The sequence below is a fragment of the Camellia sinensis genome, chromosome 2 (assembly GCF_055761805.1).
Source record: "Camellia sinensis isolate YWXY chromosome 2, ASM5576180v1, whole genome shotgun sequence".
In the NCBI taxonomy this organism is placed as follows: Eukaryota; Viridiplantae; Streptophyta; class Magnoliopsida; order Ericales; family Theaceae; genus Camellia; species Camellia sinensis.
Genome location: NC_138962.1, coordinates 184,281,875 through 184,307,371, shown reverse-complemented (window position 1 = coordinate 184,307,371; position 25,497 = coordinate 184,281,875). Strand labels below are relative to the sequence as shown.

Sequence of the window (25,497 nt, the reverse complement as noted above, 5' to 3'; positions counted from 1 at the left end):
TATATTCATTACAGATATAGCCAAAAGGGATCTTAGCCCAATATACAGATAACAACAAACTTGTTTATAATTCAAAAGGAAACGAAGCCTTTTTACGTTCACAAAAATATGACTACAAGGCGTATGGAGCCTCCTCGGGAGGCACAAAGGCTGGCTAACAAAAACTCTCCAAGCGGTCATCTAGGTGGTCATCATTAAGCCTGGTCACGCACGTGATCACCTACATATATAGATATAAATGGTGAGTGAAGCCCAGTGAATAACAACAAGGTAAAGAATTTAATGAATGATGTCCCATATTAGATTTCAAATCAAAAACAGATCCATATTCACATACTTTCCAAAAATCATCAGTAGGTATTTGTGGTACATCCATTTTGCTATCATGACATATCAAAATCACATAGTCGATACCGACAACCATTAAAGTTCATATCTTGTTCACAAGTAGCCATGGTATTGTTACCCCCAGGCAAGGGCCACGTGAATATAGGCCTCAGTATTGTTACCCCCGGGCAAGGACCATGTGAATATAGACCTCGATATTGTTACCCCCGGGCAAGGGCCACGTGAATATAGACCTCGATATTGTTATCCCCGTGCAAGGGCCACATGAATATAAGCCACGGTATTGTTACCCCCGCGCGAGGGCCACGTGTATATTGGTCACGGTATTGTTACCCTCAGGCAAGGGCCACGTGAACTAAGGATGCCACAAATACATTTTAAAAAAATAGACATTCATTTATGATTCATAACATAACATTTCAAAAAATAGATCGTATCATATCAGTCAGAAAATACTTATAATTAAACATAGCTTTACAGAGTTATTACTCACAAATGACTCCAATGAAACAGACAGAGTAGACAGATCAGGTAACTTACGGCGCGTGACCTACATAGATACAGAACGAATACGTACATAATTACACACCCAGAATCATAACTTAGTTCTCTCTTATTTTGGTGTGTTCTACTTTTATTCCTCATTATTTTGGCTTAATTAGGGCTTAGAAATGCCTAGGATGAAATGAGGATGTCAAAATGCATTTCGAAACACTTTGTTAAAAATGCTGAAAACAGGGGTCCCGCTCGAGCGGACATGCAAACATGTAAGGGGCCGCTCGAGCGCAACTTTCTTTGCTCAAGCGGTCTATAAACTTTGCAAAAGTACTGGTGTGTGATTTTCACGCTTGACAGTTGCTCAAGCATGAGACTCAAGTCCTCGCTCGAGTAGTTTGCAAAAACATGAAACTTCTGGGAGCTTGCATTTCACGTTCGAGCGGACTTCTGGTCGCTCGAGTGGAGATGCAAAAACAAAGGTGGCCGCTCGAACGGAGAGGTCGAATTCTGGAATTTTTAGATTCACCTCTAAGCTCCCAAATTCAACTTTGAAGCTACAAAACTCATCCATTTGGGCCAAACACTTGACAAAATACATTTAAACTTGGAAAACATAAAAATTAAGGATCATTTCACAAAATCAAGGCCCAAGAGTAAGTCAATTGGTCAAAGTTCAACTTGAAACTTTAAGAATACATAACATGAATACTACATGCATGAAATGGTTTGAGCTTCAAGTGTCCAAAACATAATCAAATGAGGTGTTTAGCTCCAAAATGTGTTGAATTCTTAAACCATTGCTAAAATATGAACATGCATGGAACAAATTCTTAAACAACACGCTCTATTTGCAATGCAATGCACATGCATGTATGTTTACTCTTCTTGTCTACTCCAATAAGCTTAATTCTTGCCTCAATTCACCTAATCCTATTGAATATATGTGTTAAGCACCTCCATAACACACTAAAGGCTTAATTTCTTACCTTAGATGCTCAATTATGGCCTAGATGTATAAATGTTTTGAGTTCCCAAGTTAAATGCTCTAAGTTCTTCCCAGTCCAAACTCCCTTTCTCTTAAGCTCAAGCTTTTTACACTTAACTCTCTCTCTCTCTCTCTCTCTCTCTCTCTCTCTCACATATCTGTTTTTGATGGCAAAAGATGATGAAGTGTGTAAGTATAGTGGTAGTATGAGGCAACATATGGCTTATATAGGTACCATTAGTGAGGTTAATTAGTTTTTTTTTTTTAAACTAAACAATTACACTTATTTTATTTTAATTATTTCGTTCCGAATCGAATTTCAATTGAACCTACCAAAAAATTCTAAAAATTCTAACTAACACATAATTCAAGTCAATTTCGCGATCGGATGCCGATAAGGCCTTCAATTCGTAGAACAAAATAGAATTACAAACAAATATTTCTATGATGGACAAATAGAAGCACAAAGAATGCCATACACACATGCAAACAAATTCAGAATTTCATCTTAATTCTTCTTAAGCAAATTTAATCATGGATTAAAGGCTAATCACAGGTCGGGGTTGTTACAATGAACTAAGAATCTGTATGCACTATTATTATTTGCATAACCAATGAACACATAATCAACAGTTTTTTGTCCTATTTTACACCTTGGCCAAACACTCCCACACTTTGAGGTAATTGTAGGTAAGTCGTCGACCTTTCCATAATTCATAAGGTGTTTGATTAATTTTCTTATGGGGTACCCTATTAAGGATAAAGTTAGCAGGCAAAATCGCCCTCCCCCAACAAGTTTTGAGGTAACCCTGAACTAATCAACATGGCATTCATTATCTCTTTAAGAGTTCGATTCTTTCTCTCAGCAATTCCATTTGACTGAGGAGAATTAGGTGCACTGGTTTGGTGAATAATACCATGTTCAGAACAAAATTCCTCAAATAGTGCATCATACTCACCACCTCTGTCACTTCTCACTACCTTAGTAGTTTTGCCAAGTTGATTTTCAACCTCAAGCTTATATTGCTTAAAAGCTTCTAAGGCCTCATATTTACTTTTCAATAAGTAAACATAACAATATCAGGTGCAATCATCAATAAAAGTAATAAAGTATTTTTTACCTCCTCTAATTTGAACAAATTTTAAATCACAGGTATCTGTGTGAATTAAACTTAGAGGTTCAACACTTCTTTCTACTTTATTAAATGATGCCTTAGTGAGTTTTGCCTCAACACAAATCTCACACTTATGATTAGGATCAAACTCTAAGTTTGGCAAATATTCTAAACAGACAAGTCTACAGAGAATTAAAATTAACATGTCCTAATTTACCATGCCATAAAAAGAAGACTCGGCAATATAAACAGAAGATATGTTCTTATTATTAATAGCCAAATTAGGTACAACAATTATTACATTGAGCTTAAAAAGCTCATCACTCATATAACTTCGCCCCGCATACACTCCACTCTTAAAGAATACAACCTTGTCAAACTCAAAGACTAATCTAAACCCAATCTTGATCAACAATGACCCAGAAATCAAATTCTTGCTAATCTCCGGCACGCGAAGTACATTGTTAAGAGTGAGTTTTTTCTCTGATATCATTTTTAGCACGATCTTTCCTTGTCCTTCTACAGTTGAAGTGAAGGAGTTTTCCATAAAAAGTTGTTCCCTATTTTCCATCACTTTGTAGGTTGTGAACATCTTCTTATCTGCACAGATATGGCGGGTTGCTTTAGTATCCACCCACCACTCCTTGGGATTACCCACCAAATTTGCCTCAGAGACTACTACAGCAAGATTAATGTTTGCCACTCCATCGGAAAGATAAAAATCCTCGGCTATGTTGGCTTGTTCAGGCTTTTTGGTTGAAATCCTTCCATTCTTGCGAACGTGACAATCCTTAGCGCGATGTCCATCTTTGCCGCACAGAAAACACTTTCCTTTGAACCTCTTGTTGAACCCGTTGTTGATCTCTTTGTTGATCTTACTAGTGGATCCTTGTTTGGGACTATTGTCATCATGCTTTCGCTTCTTGTTATTGAATTTTGACCCTTGTCCATGTTCTACAACATTTGTTTTAGCCTGCATGATATTGTTTCCTGACTTCTTGTCGGAACCACGATTGTCCTCTTTAATTCTGAGTCGCACTATTAGTTCTTCAAATTTCATTTCCTTGTGCTTATGCTTCACATAATTCTTTAATTCTTTCTAACATGGTGGCAATTTTTCAATGATTGCCGCTACTTGAAAAGATTCATTAAGAACCAGCCCTTCCGCATGTATGTCATGGAGAATTAATTGGAGATCTTGAACCTGGCTAATAAATGTCTTGGAATCTATCATTTTAAAATCCGAAAAACAGCCGACAACAAATTTCTTTATACTGGCATCCTCTGACTTATATTTATGATCTAGAGATTTCCACAGTTCTTTTGCAGTACTTTTGACACTATAGACATTGTACAGTGTATTGTCCAACCCATTAAGGACATAATTCCGACACAGAAAATCACCATGTTTCCATGCATCGACTACGGCAACCACTTGCCGGTCTGCTTCTCCCTCGTTTAGTATCGGAGCTTTTTCATCAATGAAGCGAGCCAAATTCAATGTCGTAAGATAAAACATTATCTTTTGTTGCCATCTTTTAAAATCATTTCCATTGAATTTTTTTAGCTTCTCCCCATGATTTACCGGTACTGCCGAAGTCATCACTGGCACAACGAGTATGGGGGTCGGAGTACAAAGAGTCTTAGTACTGTTTGTTTCAGTATTCATATTTCTAACGAAATAATAATACACCAATCACAAATTTATACATAATAGAATTTACACACAAAATATACAGAATAATATTTTATAACAAATTTCCAATGATAAACAGTATATGACTATTTAATTTCCCAAAACAAAATATTCGTCTCTCTAACACGCAAATACATTTTTAAAAAAAATAAAAAATCTACTTTAAGATTGTTATTCCCATAGTGGATGTATATGTGTGTAAATTAATCGACTAAATAAAATAAAAAATAAAATTAAAAAAATAATCTAGAAAATAATTTAATAAATTAAATTCTGAATTAAATGCTTACAGAAAAAATAAATCGGGACTTGTGTTGAACACAATTTTTTTAAAGTAGATTTCACCCTCACTCTGGTGCTTCGAGATTTAACGGCGTCTACTTCCCAAGATGCAACAACTACTACTTTATTTGCAGCACTACAAAATCATGTCTGACGAATCAAACAATGCTGTAACTCTCTCTTTTTCTTCTTAGAAACTAAATGGTAGACAGATGCAGAAGCATAGGAGGATGAACAGAAGAAGAAATGAAGAAATGTTAGGAAAATTTCGATACCAAGAATTGCTGGAATGGCAGGCTATTTATAGAAAAAATTGTGGCTTTTTAGAACAGGTTTCAATAGATAAAAACCTGTTCGGACAGATTCAACAGGTAGAAAACCTGTTCGGGTGGGTTCAATAAGTATAAAACCTGTCTGGAGCGAAACATATCTGTTCGATTTGAATTTTAACAGGTATGAACTTGTTGGGGTGGAGTTTTAAACTTGTTTGGGTGGAGGAAAAAATCTTGACCAATTTATTTTGAATTTTGAAAACAAAATTAAAAATAAATAAATAAAATACAAATATTTTTTGTTACACCTCATACTACGCACTAAAGCCCAAGCCCAGCCTAGTCCGCTCGACTGACCGGACAGACAGCGGAAGAGGCGCACTCGCATGTTTTTTATTTTAGGTCTAATGGATCTAGCCTACTTCACCCATAACCTTACCCTTCCACAAACTTGGGTACCCCTTGGGGCACATCCCAAGTATCCCAAGCTAGAGTTTATATACCCATATAAATCCTTAAGCCTTTTCAATGTGGGACAAATACATTTCACAAATGTGTAGGAAACCCACTTAAAGCCATATCCACGAACCCGAAAATGCACATTGAATTTTCATTCATCTGGAAATGGTTTTAAGCAACCAAATACACGATGTTATTTATTACGCGGCGTTAAACATGAACCCAATTTAGAAATATTAAAAATAACGCTTGAGTCCTACCTCAATTAATGCTCAAAGTTAGCAAAAAATAAGATTTTTTACAAAGCGATTTTCCAACAATTTCAATAGTTGAATCATATATGATTTTGTTGTTGATTAATCCTATAGATATAGATCTTTGTGAAAACCCTCACTGGCAAGACCATCACCCTCGATGATCTTCAAATCAATATCGTCGTGAAGTTAATGGATTGGATCTAGAGTGACAATGGCGTCCCAGATTCAAGATCTACCACCAAACCAAAGCTCAAAAAACTACTCACGTCACTTCTCTCGATGTGTTTCACAACCTTTATCATTGTTTTTTTCTTTCATTTCTGCGATCAAGTAGTTGCAGAGTTGTTTTGATCATCATGCTATGTTTGAAAATTTGAAATTGTAAGCAGATTAGATGTTATTGTTTTGTTGTTATTGTTATTGATAATGATGAAACAGATTGCACAAATTAGAGGAGAGAGAGATAACTTGCACTATCTCCTCTCTTTAATTTAAACAGATAAAAAATTAAAACATATAGAAAAAAAAATGAACAGATAATAAAATTTAGATAGGTATTTGAATAGATAAGGAAAAAAATTAAACAGATAAGAGAAAAAATTAAACAAATAGTCAAAAAAATTGAACAGATATGAAAAAAAATTGAATGGATATAGAAAAAAATTGAACAGATAGTCAAAAAATTTGAACAGATAGATATGAATTTGAACAACTAGTAAAAAAAAGTCAACAAATAAATTAAAGGATAAAATTAGAAACAAAATGTCCTTCAAAACAATAAAAGAGATTTCTCACAAAATTATTTCACAAATGGTAGGCCTCTCACCAACAAAAAATATTCACTGAATCTAATACTTTATACCCTTCTTAGATTAGATTTATCATCAATTTTCTTTTAAAAAAAATTTGCGAAAAAAATAATTTATCAAACCAGACTTATTTAATAATCGAGTCTAACATCGAGTAATATTATCAAATTCGACTTATTTAATAAACAGATCCAAAACGTTATTCACAAACTTTTTAAAAAGCAAGTTACAATAAAAATAAAAATAAAAATAAGGGATTTAAACGGGTCAACGGATGCCGACTTTAACAGTAAAGGATTTTATTGTCAATCAGTAATGTTAGAGACCCCAAATGAAGAGTATTGCTATTAGCGCTCTATTAATTATTTTGAACCTTTCATTTCTTTGGACCTCTACTTATAAATTCAAGAATCCTTAAAAAAAAATTCTTCTCTCAAATAATACCAAAATTATCTTTGTGAAAATATTCTACCAATTCAATTAATACACACCCCCATACCCCAAAAAACCTCTCTCTCCAAAACCCTAACAAAATCTACAAAAGTGATTACTATATCATCTCTACATACTTGTTCATGACCTGAGAAAATAAATATAGGATTTTGTGTTGTTGATTCAAAATTTCCCTTTTGTGGGTTCTGCAATCTTCACAAGTTTCAGTTATCTGTTCTTAAACAAATAAGAAATGTTTGATTACCCGTTCCTTAACAAATGAACAATATTCGGGCAAGTGTTCTCGAATTTCGATCATATGTTCGAGAGTTCAGTCCCGAAAAAATGACAAACAGTTTTTATTATTTTTGTCATTTTTTTCAAGAAACTTATCCTTACAAGGCCAATCTGCTCTAAGCTAAGAACACCATCAAAGTTATGAATCTTTTCTAAGCTTTTATTGTTATACTCTTCTCGTCTCATGGAGTTGTGATTGCCAAAAAAACTTTCACTCTTTGTCATCGCCAGAGAAATGTAGGTAATCAAATGGTTGTCACCGTTACCACCAAAATATTGCCGTCAAAGAGTTTTTAGGGTTTTGAAGGTGGGTAGGTTTTGAATGTGGGATTTGAGGAAGATGGACGGGTGGTGATAGAAGTGCGTGCTCTCATAAAGCATAACTCATGATGTAGTGGGTGTGTGGGCTTAATTGTGAGATGAGGTATCCCAAAATTATTGATATCATTTTTAGTAATTTCATTAGAGGTTATTATTGTAATTTTAAAAAAAAAACTAAAAAATAGGAGTCTAAAATAATTAATGGGGTGCTAATAGCAATACTCAAAATAAATTATCTAAAAATGTTTTGGAACTCTAATTTGTGAACTCTAATAAATCTAATGTGTATATGGGACCCATCTAATGTGATGTTTTTATCCTCTTTTTTTTTTTTTTTTTTTGACTTTCCACCCCACTAGAGCTCTCGTTTTAGAGGGATATATCATTGTTGATAAATTATCAAATATTCTTTACAACACTACATAATTCCATACTCAAATAAATCTACACCTATTTGGGTATTGTGTAAAATATTTGATATTTTTTTTAGAATTTGAGTAATCAACCGTAAACTCACTAGAAGGTGACTCATTTTTTAGAAAAAAATGATTTGAATTGTTAGGGCCAACAATTACTCAAATGATATTCTTGAAATACTCCACCATTCATGTTAAATAAACACTTTTCCCCTTTTTAGTTATACAAACTACAATAGACTTGTGCAATAACCGCCCAAAAAACTTATTCTAATACTTATTTAATACTCGTGACATAAGTTACCATACTTAATATCATATAAAATAACACCGGCAATTTAAATAATGGACCAAAATCATGATCAAATTCAATATAATATAAGACCTCGGTCACCTTAAAGTGTACCCAATCAGGGAAGAACAATTTTAAATTTATTCTGTCCCTACCCAAAATATAAAATTAAAAGAAAGACAATTTCTTACTATATATTAATTTTATAAACCTATGTGTCCTATTGTTTTGGAAGCATAATACCGCTCATGGTGGAAGTGACAATAAGACCATTCTCACAATATTCTTATAATCATGTTAATACTATAGTTTGATATATGGAGCATAAAGAAAATTGACTTCAACAATATGTTATTTATCGGTTTAAATTTTGTTTGATTATTTATATTGTGTCAAATTTGACACATTACGAAGTTTACATATTGTCCCTATAATATGTCATATCAATATGATTAATGTTAATTTATCATATTTTATTAAATTATGTATTTTATTTTATCATCTTTGATGTAACTTTAAATTAAATTAATAGATTGAGATTGTTTTAAAATATTAATTATTTTTATTATTTTTTAAATACAATCGCTTAACTAATTATATGATGATGATCATGATAAATTATACTTTTCCCATTATAGTTTGATCTAAATTGTATTAAAAAAAAATTTAAAAAATTCTAGAATTTAACCCTTATAACGAAATAAACTTAGAATTTTTAATTTTGTCAATTTAAACTCTAATCATTGGATTTGCTTTCAATCAAATCATTAACCTATTTTCATTAAGTAAAATCGATGAAAAAAAAATTAGTTATTAAACTCAACGTAGGTGTACATAAAATATCTAAAATATTATTTTTTTTTGTTTAGTTTAATGCTAAAATACAATTTTTATGTCATTTTATTTAATATAAATAGACAGGTCAAAAGATCACGATTTACATTGATAAAATAAAAAATTTAAGATTTATTTTGTAAGGAGAGTCTAATCATAAGAGTTTTTTTTCTCTGTAATTTTCTCAATTTTATTTTAGTTACATAAAACAATTGAGTGTCAATATTTTAAACCAATTTCAATTTGGTCATTTAATTTAAATTGGGCTTTCTTTTTTTTTTTTAGATAGCATAAATTGGGCTTTAAAATTAATAATTTCGTAACATGTATTCGTCTCCTGAGATGTATCCAAGAAAAATTAACTATTATGTGCGTAAAATGACCAAATTTAAAACAAACTTAAAACGTAAGTACCAGATTATTCAAATTAAAAAAAATAAAACTATAGTAAAATTTTGATAAATCTATAACAAAAATATATAATTTATCTAGGTAAGAGCATTTCTAATCATACTATTTATTTTTTACTAGCTAAAATCTAAAAAGGATAATTCTTTATTTTTATTTTTTATCCATGTACTCCAACCCTACTTTTTATTTAACTCTATACACACAATATTTAAAGAGTCTCCAAAGACTCTTTACATATAGCTAACTTTAAAGAATTTTATTAAAATAACTATTTCTTTCGAGTGTCTCCAACTCTTACTCAGATTTTTCATCAAATTTAAATTTGATAAAATAAACTCTATTTTTTCAACTCTAACGTTTGCATCAAAACACATATCAAATGAAGGAAAAACTAAGGTTGCGTTCGGTAGAGTTTTGTAAATATGATTTGAGAGTATCAGTTGTATTTTGAGTTTGTGAGTTGTGAAATTATGATTTGAGTGTAGAAAATTTGTTTGGTTATGATTTTTTAATAGAGTATTGAATTGAGTTTTGAATTGTATGTAAAATTGAGTTTTGAAAGTTTGATTTGACATGTGGAGTAAGAAAATTTGTCATGTGGAGTAAGAAAATTTGTCTGGTTATGAGTTTTTGAAAGAGTTTTCAAAACTTAATTCAAATTGTTATAACTCATAACAAAATACACTACTTTCACACTATTGAAAATTCTGATCAACACTCATAACCAAACTCTTTTTAAAATTCAATTAAAAAAATTTATTATTAATAGAAAATAACATTAATCAATTTTTTAATTGAAAATACTACAAAGGAAATAATTTTTTTTTGAAAATAAATATTCAAAAAATTTAAATCATAAATATTTAAATAATCTAAAAAAATTAATAAGTAAAAAATTAAAAATAAATATTCAAAAAATTTAAATAATTTAAAATTTTAATATTTTAAATTTAAAAACAACTCTACACTCAAATTGTAACCAAACACATAAAACAAAACTCAATTAAGAAATTATTTTTAAAACTCATAACTAAACACATAATTCGAAACTTCATACTACTTTCACAACTCTATATTCAAATCGTAATCAAATACATAACAAAAAAATTAAAATATTTAAAAATATTTTTATAAAATAGAGTTTGAATTTGTTTTTATAAAATATTTTAAAATTTAAAAAATTAAAATGGTAATATTTAAAAATTAAAATATTTAAAAATATTTAAAAAATTAAAATATTGATTTGAATTGAGTTTTGAAAAGAATTTTGAATTATGTGTTTGGTTAGAAGTTTTGAAAAGTAATGATTATGTTTTGAATTGAGTTTTGAGATGAGTGTAAAATTATGATTTGAAAGCTCAAAACAAATACTACACTCAAATCAATAGGTGAAACTATAATTTGAGAGGCTTACCAAATGGAGCCTAAAAATTTCATTAAATCGAGTCTGTGTTTATGCTTTCATCAAATTTTGGATACGACCATTGGTGGACGATTGGCCAGACGACTTCCCGAATAACTGGATTTTGGAATGAATTTGAAGAAAATTTACTCTTCACCGAATGACCGGCATATTTGATGAAAACTGTAGGAGTGCACTATTTGCGAACAAATTTTTTTAGTTAAAATATGAAATGAAAAAAAAAAAAATATATATATATATATATGTTTGAAATGATTTTTGATTTCTAACCCAAAAAAAAAATGTGTAAAAAAATGTGGAATTGACTAATAAATCCCAAATTGTCATCTTGTAACCCATTTGGTCCTAAGTTATTTCTTTTAAAGTATTTAGTCCTTATGACAGGTTGTTTACAATTTTGCCACTAATGTGTTAATTTAAATTTATGAGGCGTGTTTATGGGAATGATGGTGTTTGTGGTTCACATACCCAAGAAAAGCGTACTAGTAGGTTTTGGGGTTGTGGCACTGTGTTAATGTGGGACCACATTGGTTTTGGGTGTTGGTACGATGTGTGTAACGACCCTCACTCTACCCTAGTCATACTTGCATATATTACATGATCCTGTCTTGATATATTACATCTTTGCAAACTTTGATTTGTCTTGCTTAAGTGTTTCTCGCCTGTTTTGTACCTTGCTTGGTGTGAGTTTAGCCGAGGTCATCTTCAGTCTAGAATTATCTTGGAACCACTTTGTTTGACCTCTACCTTCGCCCTGACATATTGGCCGAGATGTCATTATCTAGGCCGAGGTGTTCATCACCAAGGCCGAGATGTTACCTTTGCACCTAAGTGATCTTGTCCTGGAGTGGTATGATCTAGACCAAGGTGTGGCACATCTAGGCCAAGGTGTGGCACAACTTAGTCAAGTGTTGTCCCTCCTAGCCGAGATCACTATTCCCCTACTTGCCGATGTCTTGTTCTTAGCCGAGATCATTACCCGCCAGAGTGTCCATGCCATCTTGCTTGTTGAACACACTTTGTCATAGTCTTGTCTTTTCGCTCAGCCACCTTTTTGAGGAGAACCAACCCGGTAGTGCCACTTGTCCCAGCTGAGTGTTAAGTCAGCCAGCAGACCTAGAAATGTATCATTTGCTATATGCCTTTGTTTGTGAGGAGAGAGAAGCTCTAGAGGAAGAAGAAGGAGTTTTAGAGTGAGGGAGCGGGCTTTCGAGCTTGATTCCTCGAGATCAAACCGCTAGATTCGTGTATTGAGGTTAGATTCTTAATCTACTCTTGTTGTTCTTATTAATCATCTAGTTGCATTGCATGATCGAACCTGATCTGCAAGCCATGCATCGATTTAAAGTTTGGTTTTAGAAAGAGAAAATAGTGTTCATGTGTTCTTGAAGAAAAAGCCTTGGTTGATCCAAAAACTTACATTGAGATTCATGTTTTTGTGTTTGTTTTCATAAAATCTTCGAGTATGGGTACCCAGGTCCATGTTTTTTTTGAATTCATATCATGAAATCTCAGATTTTGTAATGATACGGTATGATCTTCGCATCCATGTTCTTCATGTTCATATTTTTTCAAGAAAAGGGAACCCAGTTTTTCCCGACTTCATTTCCTTGGATGTGGCCATCAGGACCACACCTCGGCAAGGAGGTGTGGGACCTCGGCCAAGATCTGGTTGGTGCCCATTATGTTTTCCCGAGATGAGGAACAGTGTTTTGTTTTGGATCACCTTAGTTTTGAAAGAATGCCGAGGTCACTTGCATTCATGTAAAGCTTGTTTGATAGTGCATTCAATGGGATTTGTTATGTGCTTGTAGGACTTGGATCCTTGCCTGTAGCCCCGATGTCTGAAGAACTATGTGAGTGGTATTTTTAATAAAGTTATATTATTAAGTTTTGATAAAATTTTGCCTTGCTTGTTTTGGAAAAGTATTTTGTTAAGCATGAATGACTATCCCTATTTTGGTGTATCAAGTATTAGCTTTGGTTTTGACAATCTTGAAAAGTCCGTATGTGCTAGGGGACTATAAGCATTTGTAGCACAATCTTGAAAAGTCCGTACGTGCTAGGGGACTATAAGCATTTCTAGCACAATCTTGAAAAGTCCGTACGTGCTAAGGGACTATAAGCATTTTTAGCACAATCTTGAAAAGTCCGTGCGTGCTAGGGGACTATAAGCACTTGTAGCACAGCCTTTGTTAATGTCATCCCTTGGAACTTGAAAACCTTGAAAGACTTTAATTGTTGAAACTTGAAAGATTTGTTAGATAAGCTTGATTTGCCCTTGGATTTTGTACAAGATGTGATATACTTTGATTTGATAAAGATTTCGAATATCATTCATGTAAACCCCTTTATTATTTATACCATTCACTGAGTATCCAAGCTCACCCCTCTCTATATATATGTAGGTGACGAGCAGGACGGCGGTGACGCCTAGAAGTACTTGCCACTTTTTTTGGATTTTGCACTTTTGCTACATCTTGAAGATTATGCTTCTTAGTTGTACTTTATTGTATTTTGTATTCGATGGCTGAGAAGCCTTTTGGTCAAGATATATTTTTGTACTTCATTTTGTTGTATTAAAGCTATGTAAAGATGAATGCCATTTTATTTAACTTATGCACTGCTCTTATGGACTAATTAGATTTGTATATATTGCTTCCGCACATGTCAGCCCCATATGTAATACTCTGATTGTATGTGAATTTTGAAAGTTGGCCTTTGGTAATCTCGGATTACTGGCCATCACGGCACCATTCTACTAGGGGCGGAATGGGGTCGTGACAATGTGGGTGCGTGAATCGGATTTTTTTTTAGGGCCCGAACTTGAAAATGTGATGACTCGGAAAATCAAATTGGTTAGACCCGTTTAACTGTTTTGGAAATAGGAATTATCCCCAAATTGGGAGACGATTTGGTGGCTAGGTTCGACGTAAACCTTAGTAATCGTTGGAATTGCCCCTCTACATTTCGCAAATTCAAATCAACATAATCCCTAAACAGACGAAAGAGATTGAATGAATAATTGACCCAGAGTTTGTGCATATTAGAGGTGGTGTGGTTGTAGTTAACGTTGAGTGCTGTGGTGTGAAGAACACTAGTTTGGTTGGTTGGTTGGAGGTGTCTCTTGTGAATCCGACTTAGCGTAATGGTAGTGGACTAGTTGCTACGAAGTGAACGTGAACAATGTCTACGACGTGATGACCCGGAACTCAAAAATAGCGCGTGAACGTGAACAATGGCGCGTGAACGTGAACAATGTTGCGTGAATCGGGTTAACGTGAACATGAACAATGGTGTGTGAATCCGGCTTAACATGAACGTGAACAATGGTGAGGTATCACTGCAAATACCTTTTACTTATATGTTGTAAAACACTGATGGATCACTCAAAGAAAAAAAAAGTTAGAAAGAGAAAAACAGGGAAGAGAGAGAGAAAAAGAGAATGGAAAGAAAAGAAGAAACATAAGATATGGGAAAAGGAGAAGACGAGAGAAAAAGCTAAAAAACAAAAGTTGATACCTATATCTAAAACTAAAACCATGATGAGACTACATGCACTTGATTAAATGTTTTCACATTTTCATAATCGGGTTAACGTGAACGTGAACAATGGTGCGTGAATACAACATGTGGACCATACCTGTGGGAAGCCGACGGTGTTAACGTTAAACCCAGCAATGGTGGACTGTCATAGATGATATTGGCCACAAAACACAAACCCTAAAATGGATTATACATACATCCCCACCAAGATCTCACACTTCCACCTCTCCCACCAAACGTGGGATTATACATACCCAAAATAAAACAAACACATCCCACAATTTATGTGAGGGCATATTCGTCCACCATATAACAATGTAAATTCAAAGAATGAGTAAACAGTAAGATATCCATCCTAACATGGACTTACTAATCAAACAAAAAATTTGTGAGACCAAACAAAACATAATTTACCCAGCTGGGACTTTCTAATAAATTTCCCTAAAAAAATAATAAATAAATAAAAAATCTTTAACTTTTTTTATTTTTTTAATTATTTTAAAATTTTTAAGTTAAAATCTTAACCCCCACCCACAACTAATAATAACAATAACCTCATTTAGAAAGTGTTTGATAATATGATTTATCATTTAAAATTAAATTAATTAGTGATAATCAATTAAGTCCGTTTGCTAATTATAATTGCTACCACTTAAAAATTTAAGTACCTTTTAAAATATAGTCTAAATTTTTTTAAAAATTTAAGTCATATAAAATACTAAACATAAGTATTAATACACATTAGACCATATTTTATAAACACTAAACATAAGTATTAATATACATTATTATAAACTCACCACCACCGCCGCCAATACAACAACCACCGCCACCATGCCACCGCTACTATTACCACCACCATTACCATTACTGCTACCACCATGCCATACTTTTACCAACACCACCAATATTACCGCTACTGTTACTACCACCATGCTACCGCCACCATTACCACTACTGTCGCCGCCACTACTAACATCACCTTCATTACCATTATCATTGTTGCGATAAACACCATCATATTTACTACTACTACCATCGCTATCATCATTACCATGCCACTACTACTATCATTACCACTACCACTACCATCACCATCACCATCACCATCACCGCTATGACTACTACCACAACCACTACTATGACAATATATAAATAAAAGTATATAATTTAAAAATAATAAATTTTAAATTTGATTTTTATACATATCAAACAACTTATTTTTAATTTAAAAAATTTAATATTCAATTTTTAAGCTTCGTTTGAGAACATGCTATTTTAGTAACTTTTTGATATTTTAACTAAAATACGAGGTAAAAAAAACTAGTATGTTTTGAATAACTTTTTGTTTTTTTACGAAAAGATGTACTCCCTCCGTCCCAAAATAATGATCCCTTTTGGGGAATCCAACTTTTTTTGGTAGTACAATTATTGCATTTGAAAAAAGTTGATTTTCCAAAATTATCCTCTTGATAGTACATTTTTTGAGAATATCAATGTCATAATTGTACTTTTTGTATTGTTTATTAATTTAAAAGAAGGGCAAAATAGAAAATTTATATTATTTTTATACTTGATTTTTGAAGAGGGACTAATATTTTGGGACAATGAAAAATGGAATAAGAGACTAATATTTTGGGACGGAAGGAGTATAAAAAGTAGAGAAAAAAAAGAATCTTTGACTTTTTAGTATAGATTCTAGGTTTTTTTGATTTTTTTAGTAATTTTTTGACTTTTAAACTAAAATAAGCACATATCAAATGAGACCTTAACACTTAATTTGTAAATTTTAATTTTAAATTTTCAACTTTATCAAATAACAACTTTAACAAAAGCATAATTGGACTAAGTTTGCCATTGCAATGGCAAAACGGTGATACTACATACATTAATTAGTATACTAACTAATGTACTAGCATTAATTATGACATTATTATTAATCTCACTCATTATATAAATTATAAATACAAAAAATATCTTAAATTATGCAATATCATCAATTAGTACATTAATTAATATACTAATAGTACGTGCATCATTTAGTATACTAACTAGTTTACTAATATTAGTTATGACCTTATTATTGACCTCACTTATTATATAGATTATAAATATAAAAAATATCTGAAATTATGTCACATCATCAATTTAGAGACTCAAAATTTTTTACTAAATATCTCACATAAATATAAGACCCATATTATGGCTTCATTTGGAAAGATGGTTTGGGTGAGTTTGGGGCTAAAATAGTCACAAAAAATAAAATAATTTTTTTAGTTTAATAAGACAAAATATCACATCCAACCCATAATCATTACATTATTTCTCTCAAAAAAAAATTAAAAAAACCAATTCACTTTCCAAACAAAGCATTTTAACCCCAAAATTAAAATAGTTTAAAAAATTAAAAAATTAAAAAATCATTTTATTTTAAACGAAACTTCACGTCCATATACCACATTATAAAATTTTTAAAATCATTAAACGACAAAATGGCATAGGATTCGAAATTTCAAAATTTCAAACCGTTGGTAGATAACGTCGCAATCAAATTGCACACCCACCCACCCCAATTTCAAACCGTTGGAAATTACTACCAGGCCAAAAAAAAAAAAAAAAAGACAAACATTGCGCACCTGGCGCACACTATACATTTCTTCGATCAACTCTACTCATCACGATCACCCATTCTCTCTCATTGACGCTCTGTCACTCTGCGTTGATTACGAGTCCACTCTTCTTGTCTCTTTCTCTCTCTAAATCTCTCTCTCTCTCTCTCTCTCTCTCTCTCTCTCTGTGTGCTTCATCTTCTTCTAAGCTCTTCGTGTTGAAGTTTCTAGGGTTTTGAACTGAGATCTGTTAGGGTTTTGAGAAGATGGCTACCATGGAGAGCTTGATCGGTTTGGTGAATCGCATCCAGAGGGCTTGTACTGCTCTCGGAGACCACGGTGGTGGCGACACCTCGTTCTCTTCTCTCTGGGACGCTCTTCCCTCTGTCGCCGTCGTTGGTGGCCAGGTATACCTTTTGCACTATCGATTCAGTTCTTTTAGATGATAGAGAAAGAGGATTTTGTTTTAGGGTTTTGACTCGATTGAAGCTGAATTTAAGCTTCTCATAATTATTATTCTACTGGCTGAGATTTTTTAGAGAAAGATTGGTAGTTTTAGGGAGAGATAGAGAAGCACGGAGAAAAATGATAGATTTATAACGAATTGAGAGATAAAGAGAGAGATTACAATTGGATTATTGGATTTGTTAGTTGAGTGATGGATTATGCTTAGGCTATCTGCAATCCTTATTTGTACTTTTACTAAAATTGAGTAGAAGTTTGGGTAAAAAGCTTCATTTGAGTAAAATTGCCAATTGTTAAGTTTTGAGTGGATGCTAGGAGTTGGGAGTAAAGGAGAATTTGGGTAAATGAAATGGGTCTCCCTCCATTTGTCTAATTTTGAGTAATGGTTGAAAATAGATTATTTCCTTATCTGAATTTTTTTGTTTTGATTTGTTTTGAGCTGAGATCAGAGTTCTGGAAAATCTTCAGTATTGGAGAGCATAGTTGGAAGAGATTTCCTTCCTCGAGGATCTGGTTAGGATTTCTTTGCTTTTGTTATAAATTTTGTGTTCTTCAGTCATATAATTATTCTACTTAATTAACTTGATATTTTTTTATTTGTGATCTCATATTTTTTAATAAAAGTTGTTTTTGGGTGTTTTCAGGGATTGTCACAAGGCGGCCATTGGTGTTGCAACTGTACAAGATAGATGACGGACAGCAGGATTATGCTGAGTTTTCTCATCTTCCTCGAAGGAAATTCAGTGATTTTGGTATGTAACTTCTGCTGCAAATGATTTTTACTGTTTATTATTTCATTTTCACTAAAAAGAGGGAGGCAAAAAACCAATATATGTTGGACACGATAGTTTTAAAAATTGGATGAATTGTAAAAGGTGAATTGAATCGTGAATTGATTGTGAATCATCCAATGCACCATAGATTCACTTTGAAAATAGGTTCATCCATAGTTCGTATTGATTTTGCATAATTTGCGAATTGAATTGCAAATTGTAAGATTCTGATAACAAATACAAGTAATGGGGTTATGAGATTAAACAAGTTGGACTTGAGTTCAGGAGTGTAATGAATTTCAATTGTATTGAAATTTTTTAGTTATATAAATTATGAGGGCCACATCTTTGTGGGGTTATCAAACTCCATACAAGTTTTCCTTGGCCCTTGGGGAGCAAAACAGTATAATTTACATGGGATTTTGGATCTTTGTAGGGGCCATCGCCAACCCTTCTCCTGTCCGCTAATGGTTGACATTGTTTTTATTCTTGTTTTCCTTGGCAACTATAGTTTATACTGATGCACTGTGACTGATCTTTTGCAATCTGATTCTCTTCTGCAGCCATGGTTCGCAAGGAAATTCAGGATGAAACTGATAGGGTGACAGGAAAGTCGAAACAGATTTCTCCTGTTCCGATTCATCTTAGTATATACTCTCCAAATGGTGGGTTACTCTTTAACTGTAATTGCTGGTTGGCATGGTAAAACAAATACATTACGAGGCTCGTTGAAAACCACCTCCTTTTTGTCCGCTTGTTATTGGTCCTTTGACACATCATGTGATTCTACATTTTTTTTTTTTTTGCTTCCATTTTTTCTTTCTTTAAGAGTTCCACAAACATTTGGTTTATATTTCAAGTTGCTTTAAACAAATTTCTTTGTTACTGAATTGAAAAAATGATACTACTTGGTTATCTTGGGATATGTTCTAAATAAAGATGCAAAGAAGAATCTTGAATTGGGTAGTCATTACCTGCGTGAAATGCCTGCATCCCCTTGTTAATATAAAAGTGACATGAGCACTCTGAATGGTACATGTGAAGCCATAATTCTAAGCTTTTGAAAAGTTCAAGTAATTGAGTCCAGTACATGTTTGACTGAGTACTATATGCCATTGAAGTTTGAAAATATTTTGGTTTTGAAGTTTGTAAATGTAAATGAACCATGTTTACTTGTTTGAACTAATTGGATAGTTTTTGTGGGAGAGAATTTTATCTAGAAATAAACTATTTCAAATGAGCATACCAAGCTGAAATTACTTTTTGTTCTTTTTTATTTGTACTTTGGATGAGTCACAATCTTGATCAACATTAGTATGCCTTAATATGGGATTGCAATGTGTAGTCCCATTTCACCTCATGATGCAGATGATACCCTCGTTCCATCTGTCCAATGCGAATTTTGACTTCACCTTGAACAAAGATGGTCTCATGTTGTTTTGTCGTTGTTGGCAGTGCATAGTATGTTATTATTATTAGTATCCTAAATTCCTAATAAATATTGCTGCAAACCGTTACTTGGATGAATTGGGTTTCTGTTTCTTCATTATATTTTAGGGATGAATGCTGTATTGAAACTTCTTGTAGATCATCTTTTTATGTTTTGTGGTAGATACATATAAGTGAGTATATTTTATTTGTTTCTTTTTAATTACATGTTACATTGAGGTTTAAGTTTTGATTGGTTCTTTTGCACTCAATAAACACAATGGAGATGTGAACATGCTGATGGTTTTCATTTAGTTAAGTATTTGGACATGTATTTGGCAGTTGTAAGAATTTGTGATCTTGGTTTGAGATAGTCAATTTCACCTTGTGGTTTCTCTTTCGTGCACTTGAACTCCTTGGAAGCCTTATACTGCTTTGTTGTTGTAAAAGTTTGCTTTTTTTATATGATTAACTTTTAGCATTATGATTCTAAAATGAGAAATAATCTTTATATTAAATATCTCACTTTTCTCATGTTGTTCTCTCTCTGTAACATATATAGGTCTATTCCTATTGTGTTTTTTTCTACTATATGACAATGCCCTCTCTTGTTTTCTCCGTATTTATATATCTATGCATCTACATAAATATTTTTATATGGGAGATTCTACAATGCTCACCCTCCAAAAGAGATGCAAGTTATGACATTTTGTAGTGTTGATACCACTTTGGGTCATAATCAAATTATATTCAGTCATAACCAAAGGGACCATAATGGATCCTAACCAAACACCACTTAAGGCATAACCAAAGACGTCTTCATTCATATCCAAATAACAAGCACAATAGGTCATAACTAAGTCAACCAACACTACAATGGGTCATAACCAAAGATGACATAAGGTCGTAACTAGGGTATATGTATTAAAGAATTTACCTTATATATATACACACAATATACTTCACTGACACCATTTTGTGGTTGCTTTTGTGTGGCAGTTGTCAACTTGACCTTAATTGATTTGCCTGGTCTGACAAAAGTTGCTGTTGGTATGTTCTACATAATTTCTATTTTCGTGTAGAACTTTGAATTGATATAAATGTCCTCCCAGTCATGAATAAAGAGGTTTGTTCTTTGCAGAGGGACAGCCTGAAAGCATTGTTCAAGACATTGAAAACATGGTGCGATCTTATGTTGAAAAGGTAATGATGAATATCTATTATTTTTTAAATAGAATGCACTTACCCTTGGGATTGTTATGGTTAACTTCATTGTCCTTATTCACTATCTTAGTGAATGAACCAATCATGATTTTAAGACTAATTAAGTTTTAATGAGTACTAATTGAGCTATAAAAAGGGTGGAAATTAAAAGAAAAGAAAGGGAAAAAAATTAGCTGAAATTTATATAAAGAATAGATCTACGAAGGTCTCATGACTGCTATGGGAAATAAGAGACCTCCAAAGTGATCAGTGTGTCAAATGTTGTTATCTTTTCACCAATGTTGTTATCTTATCACGATTCACAACTATAATCAATGAGTCTACTTATGTTCGAAGTCTTCTAGACAAATCCAATGAAGCATTCTGGTTTGTAGCATTTGTATTGTTTGGTTATTTGTTTGATTTTACCTGTTTGCTTTGCCATGAACAATTACACGTGTGGCATATGCATTGCTAGTTTCACCAATGTTGTTATCTTATCACGATTCACAACTATAATCAACAAGTCTACTTATGTGTGAAGTCTTCCAGACAAATCCAATGAAGCATTCTGGTTTGTAGCATTGGTATCGTTTGGTTATTTGTTTGATTTTACCTGTTTGCTTTGCCATGAACAATTACATGTGTGGCATATGCATTGCTAGTTTCAATTGAAACGGCCTCGGTTGCAGATTATTGTGGCACTAATTAATTAATGTATGGTTTCTGCAGCCTAACTCCATCATATTGGCAATATCTCCGGCCAATCAAGACATAGCAACATCGGATGCTATCAAACTTGCAAGGGAGGTGGATCCCTCTGGTATATTCTGCTTACTGTTGATTACAGTTAAATTATGAAATTTTTGCTTAATTTTAAATTGCTTGGATATTGTGTTATAAATTTGTTTTGCAACTTGCTCAGGTGATCGAACATTTGGTGTTTTGACAAAGTTAGATCTGATGGATAAAGGAACTAATGCATTAGAGGTAGGCTCTCTCTCTCTCTCTCTCTCTCTCTCTGTGCAATTATCTTAATAAGTTTTAGTGTTATATTGGCCCCGTGTTTATTGAGGTTTCTTTTATCTTTATGATGGTCAGGGCTATGATTGATTTTAATATTTATTTCATTTTAAGGGAAATAATTTCAAGAAATTAAGTCCATGATAAGTGATGGAATAAGACCTCATTACATGTTTCATTAAATTATCTTTTTATTATTTTCTCCTGTGCAATTTCTTTAAATGCAGACAAGGCATTATGAAAATACTTCTTGATCACCAGTTTTTTCTAGCTTCGTTCTGCTCTCTATATTTGTTGGACTGAATCAATGATATGGTTGAAGGTTCTTGAAGGGAGATCCTATCGTCTGCAACACCCCTGGGTGGGAATTGTGAATCGTTCCCAAGCTGATATAAATAAAAATATTGACATGGTTGTTGCAAGGCGGAAGGAGCGTGAATACTTTGCTACAAGTCCCGACTATGGACACTTGGCAAATAAAATGGGTTCAGAGTATCTTGCAAAACTTCTCTCCAAGGTAGGTATACATCGTGTAACCTATTCATATTTTCAGATTCCTTTGCGAATAAATATGTTATAATTTTGTTGAGACTTTTTAATTTCAGCACTTGGAGTCTGTAATTAGGGCAAGAATACCAAGTATCACATCATTGATTAACAAAAGCATTGATGAACTTGAATCTGAGTTGGACCACCTCGGTAGGCCTATTGCTGTTGATGCAGGGGTGAGTTGTTTTCACCTCGTCATTATTCCTGAATGAGACACTGTTTGTGTTGTCAATAACTGAAATATTATGTTCCAGGCTCAACTGTACACAATCTTGGAACTTTGCCGCGCTTTTGACCGTATATTTAAGGAGCATCTAGAAGGAGGGTAAACACTTTATCTTCTTCTTATTGGATATATGACCTCAAAGCTGCAATAGGGGGTGGGGAATGGTGCATAATTATTTTGTTTGAGGGGGGGGGGGGGGGGGGGGGGGGGGGAGGGGTCCACTGATTTATTTTGGGAAAAATGGAGATACTTGGTTTTTATCAATTTAAGGTGACCTAAGCCCAGCTCATTTCTAGGCCTTTAGATATAGCTGGTATAGTGTGTTTTGTGTATACCCTTTTCTTTTTAACATACTTCCATATAAAAAATAAATAAATAAAAAAAGAATAGCCCATTCATTGCCATCTAGTCCTTGGTTTCCAGGCTGAATTATTTCTTTAGTATGAACAAGCAGTAAGGCTGCAGGATATCAATGTCAAATATATGATTAGGGCCTATAACTATTTATGTGTTTTTTTTTTTTTTTCATTTTAGTCGACCTGGAGGTGATCGGATTTATGGAGTATTTGACAACCAGCTTCCCGCTGCTTTAAGGAAGCTTCCATTAGATCGGCATCTTTCTCTGCAAAATGTGAGGAAAATAGTTTCAGAGGCAGATGGTTACCAACCACACTTGATTGCACCTGAGCAAGGTTATCGACGACTGATTGATGGGGCATTAAATTATTTTAGGGGCCCTGCTGAAGCTTCAGTTGATGCTGTAAGTAGTAATGTCGCCTACTATTTTGGTGGACACAGGTTTTATTGTAACTGTATCCGCAGTTCATCCAAATATTGCCTCTGAATGCGTAACTGACCACGACTTCTCAAATGTAGGTTCACTTTGTCTTGAAGGAACTTGTTAGAAAGTCAATTGGAGAAACTAAGGTGAACCACTAGTGGAAGCTACATAGTTTTCTACTTAAAAGCAGCATTACTGCTCATTGTTGTCAATATAACTAAGCTGTATATGTGTTTTTAAAACCATGTATATCAATATAATTAATTGATCTCTTCTTTTATTTTGTGAAAACAATGTCACGTCATGCATTATGCAAACAGAACTAAATTGCAATTGAATTGTAAAATTCACTCAGTTTAAGATTCTACTGCGTGAATTGAATCGTTTTACTTGAAACTGATATCAAATTGTGAATCGTACTGCTAACTGACCTTGTTAATCAGAAAGTGTTTTTAACATTTTGTGTTTCTGATGGGATAGGAATTGAGGCGGTTTCCTACTCTGCAAGCTGAAATTGCTGCTGCTGCTGGTGAAGCCTTGGAAAGGTTCCGGGATGACAGTAAGAAGACCGTTATAAGGTTGGTGGATATGGAGTCTTCATACCTGACAGTAGATTTCTTCCGGAAACTACCTCAGGAGGTAGAGAAAGCAGGAAACCCAGCTGCTGCTGCCTCAACTGTGGATCGCTACGCTGAGGGTCACTTTAGGAGGATAGGGTCGACTGTGTCTTCTTATGTGGCCATGGTGTGTGAGACACTGAAGAACACCATTCCCAAGGCGGTTGTTTATTGTCAGGTTAAGGAGGCCAAGCAGTCATTGCTCAACCACTTCTACACGCAAATTGGCAAGAAAGAGGTACCGTCTGTGTCTCTGTTTGACTGGGTGTGTGTATATGTAGTTTGTTCAATCTTTTGGGGCACACAGCTAGTTTCACTTTTTAGTGTTTTCTCGACAGTTGTTTTTGAATTATAAAAAATTGTCTTTGCACAAAAATGATATTGAGATCAAAAGGGAAGGATGTTTCTGAACATTTTGTTGTTTCTCTATCCGAGAACAAGGAAAACGAAAACCAGTACAGAAAAAAACACAACCAAACATGAGAAATGTTTCTGGAAATTGTTTTTGGATGCAAATCCTTTTTTCCATGAAATGCTGTTGATGTTTGATAACGTCGTCATGTTTTGCTATGTTCAGGCTAAACAGCTTGCACAATTGTTAGATGAAGATCCAGCATTGATGGAGAGGAGGCAAGAATGTGCAAAAAGGCTTGAATTGTACAAGTCGGCAAGGGATGAGATTGATTCTGTATCATGGGCTCGATGAGATTGACTGTGAATATTCAGAGATGCTCTGTATCACGATATCAACTAATTCAAGAATTTTGTTGATTGTTGAATTATTGGACGGCTGAGATTCTTTTGTTTAATTTCTTCTTCATGCTGGTGGGGATTTTTGGATTGTGCTGTGGTTTGCTATGTTTTGTAAATCTGTAAAAATTTTTGCTTCCCATAATAGTACAAGTATGTTATGATTAGAGTTGAACTTGCGTTTGGATTGAAGGTTTGAGAAACAATTCTAATTACACATTTGATTTCTTTCTACATTCATGTGTAGGATACAAGATTTATAATACATGTAGTGGGTGTATGAAGAAATCAAGTGTTTAATTAGAAGTTCCCAACTTGGATGATTTTTTATAAAATGGAAGGAAATGCATAGTGGGGTTGTGAATCAGAAAATTGGAAGT

General features: G+C 33.4%; 1 protein-coding gene across 1 annotated transcript; it reads left to right on the top strand.

Moving 5' to 3' along the window:
- Positions 1–17,190: 17,190 nt before the first annotated feature.
- LOC114262833 (phragmoplastin DRP1E-like) lies at positions 17,191–25,292 on the top strand. The gene is made up of 15 exons (XM_028203250.2): positions 17,191–17,709; positions 18,217–18,280; positions 18,412–18,519; positions 19,104–19,205; positions 20,968–21,018; positions 21,110–21,171; positions 21,904–21,994; positions 22,097–22,161; positions 22,517–22,711; positions 22,800–22,919; positions 22,998–23,068; positions 23,504–23,729; positions 23,846–23,896; positions 24,231–24,605; positions 24,945–25,292. Exons 1-15 carry the CDS (start codon positions 17,569–17,571, stop codon positions 25,071–25,073), a joined length of 1,851 nt encoding a protein of 616 aa, XP_028059051.2. The 5' UTR covers positions 17,191–17,568; the 3' UTR covers positions 25,074–25,292.
- The last annotated feature ends 205 nt before the right edge of the window (positions 25,293–25,497 follow it).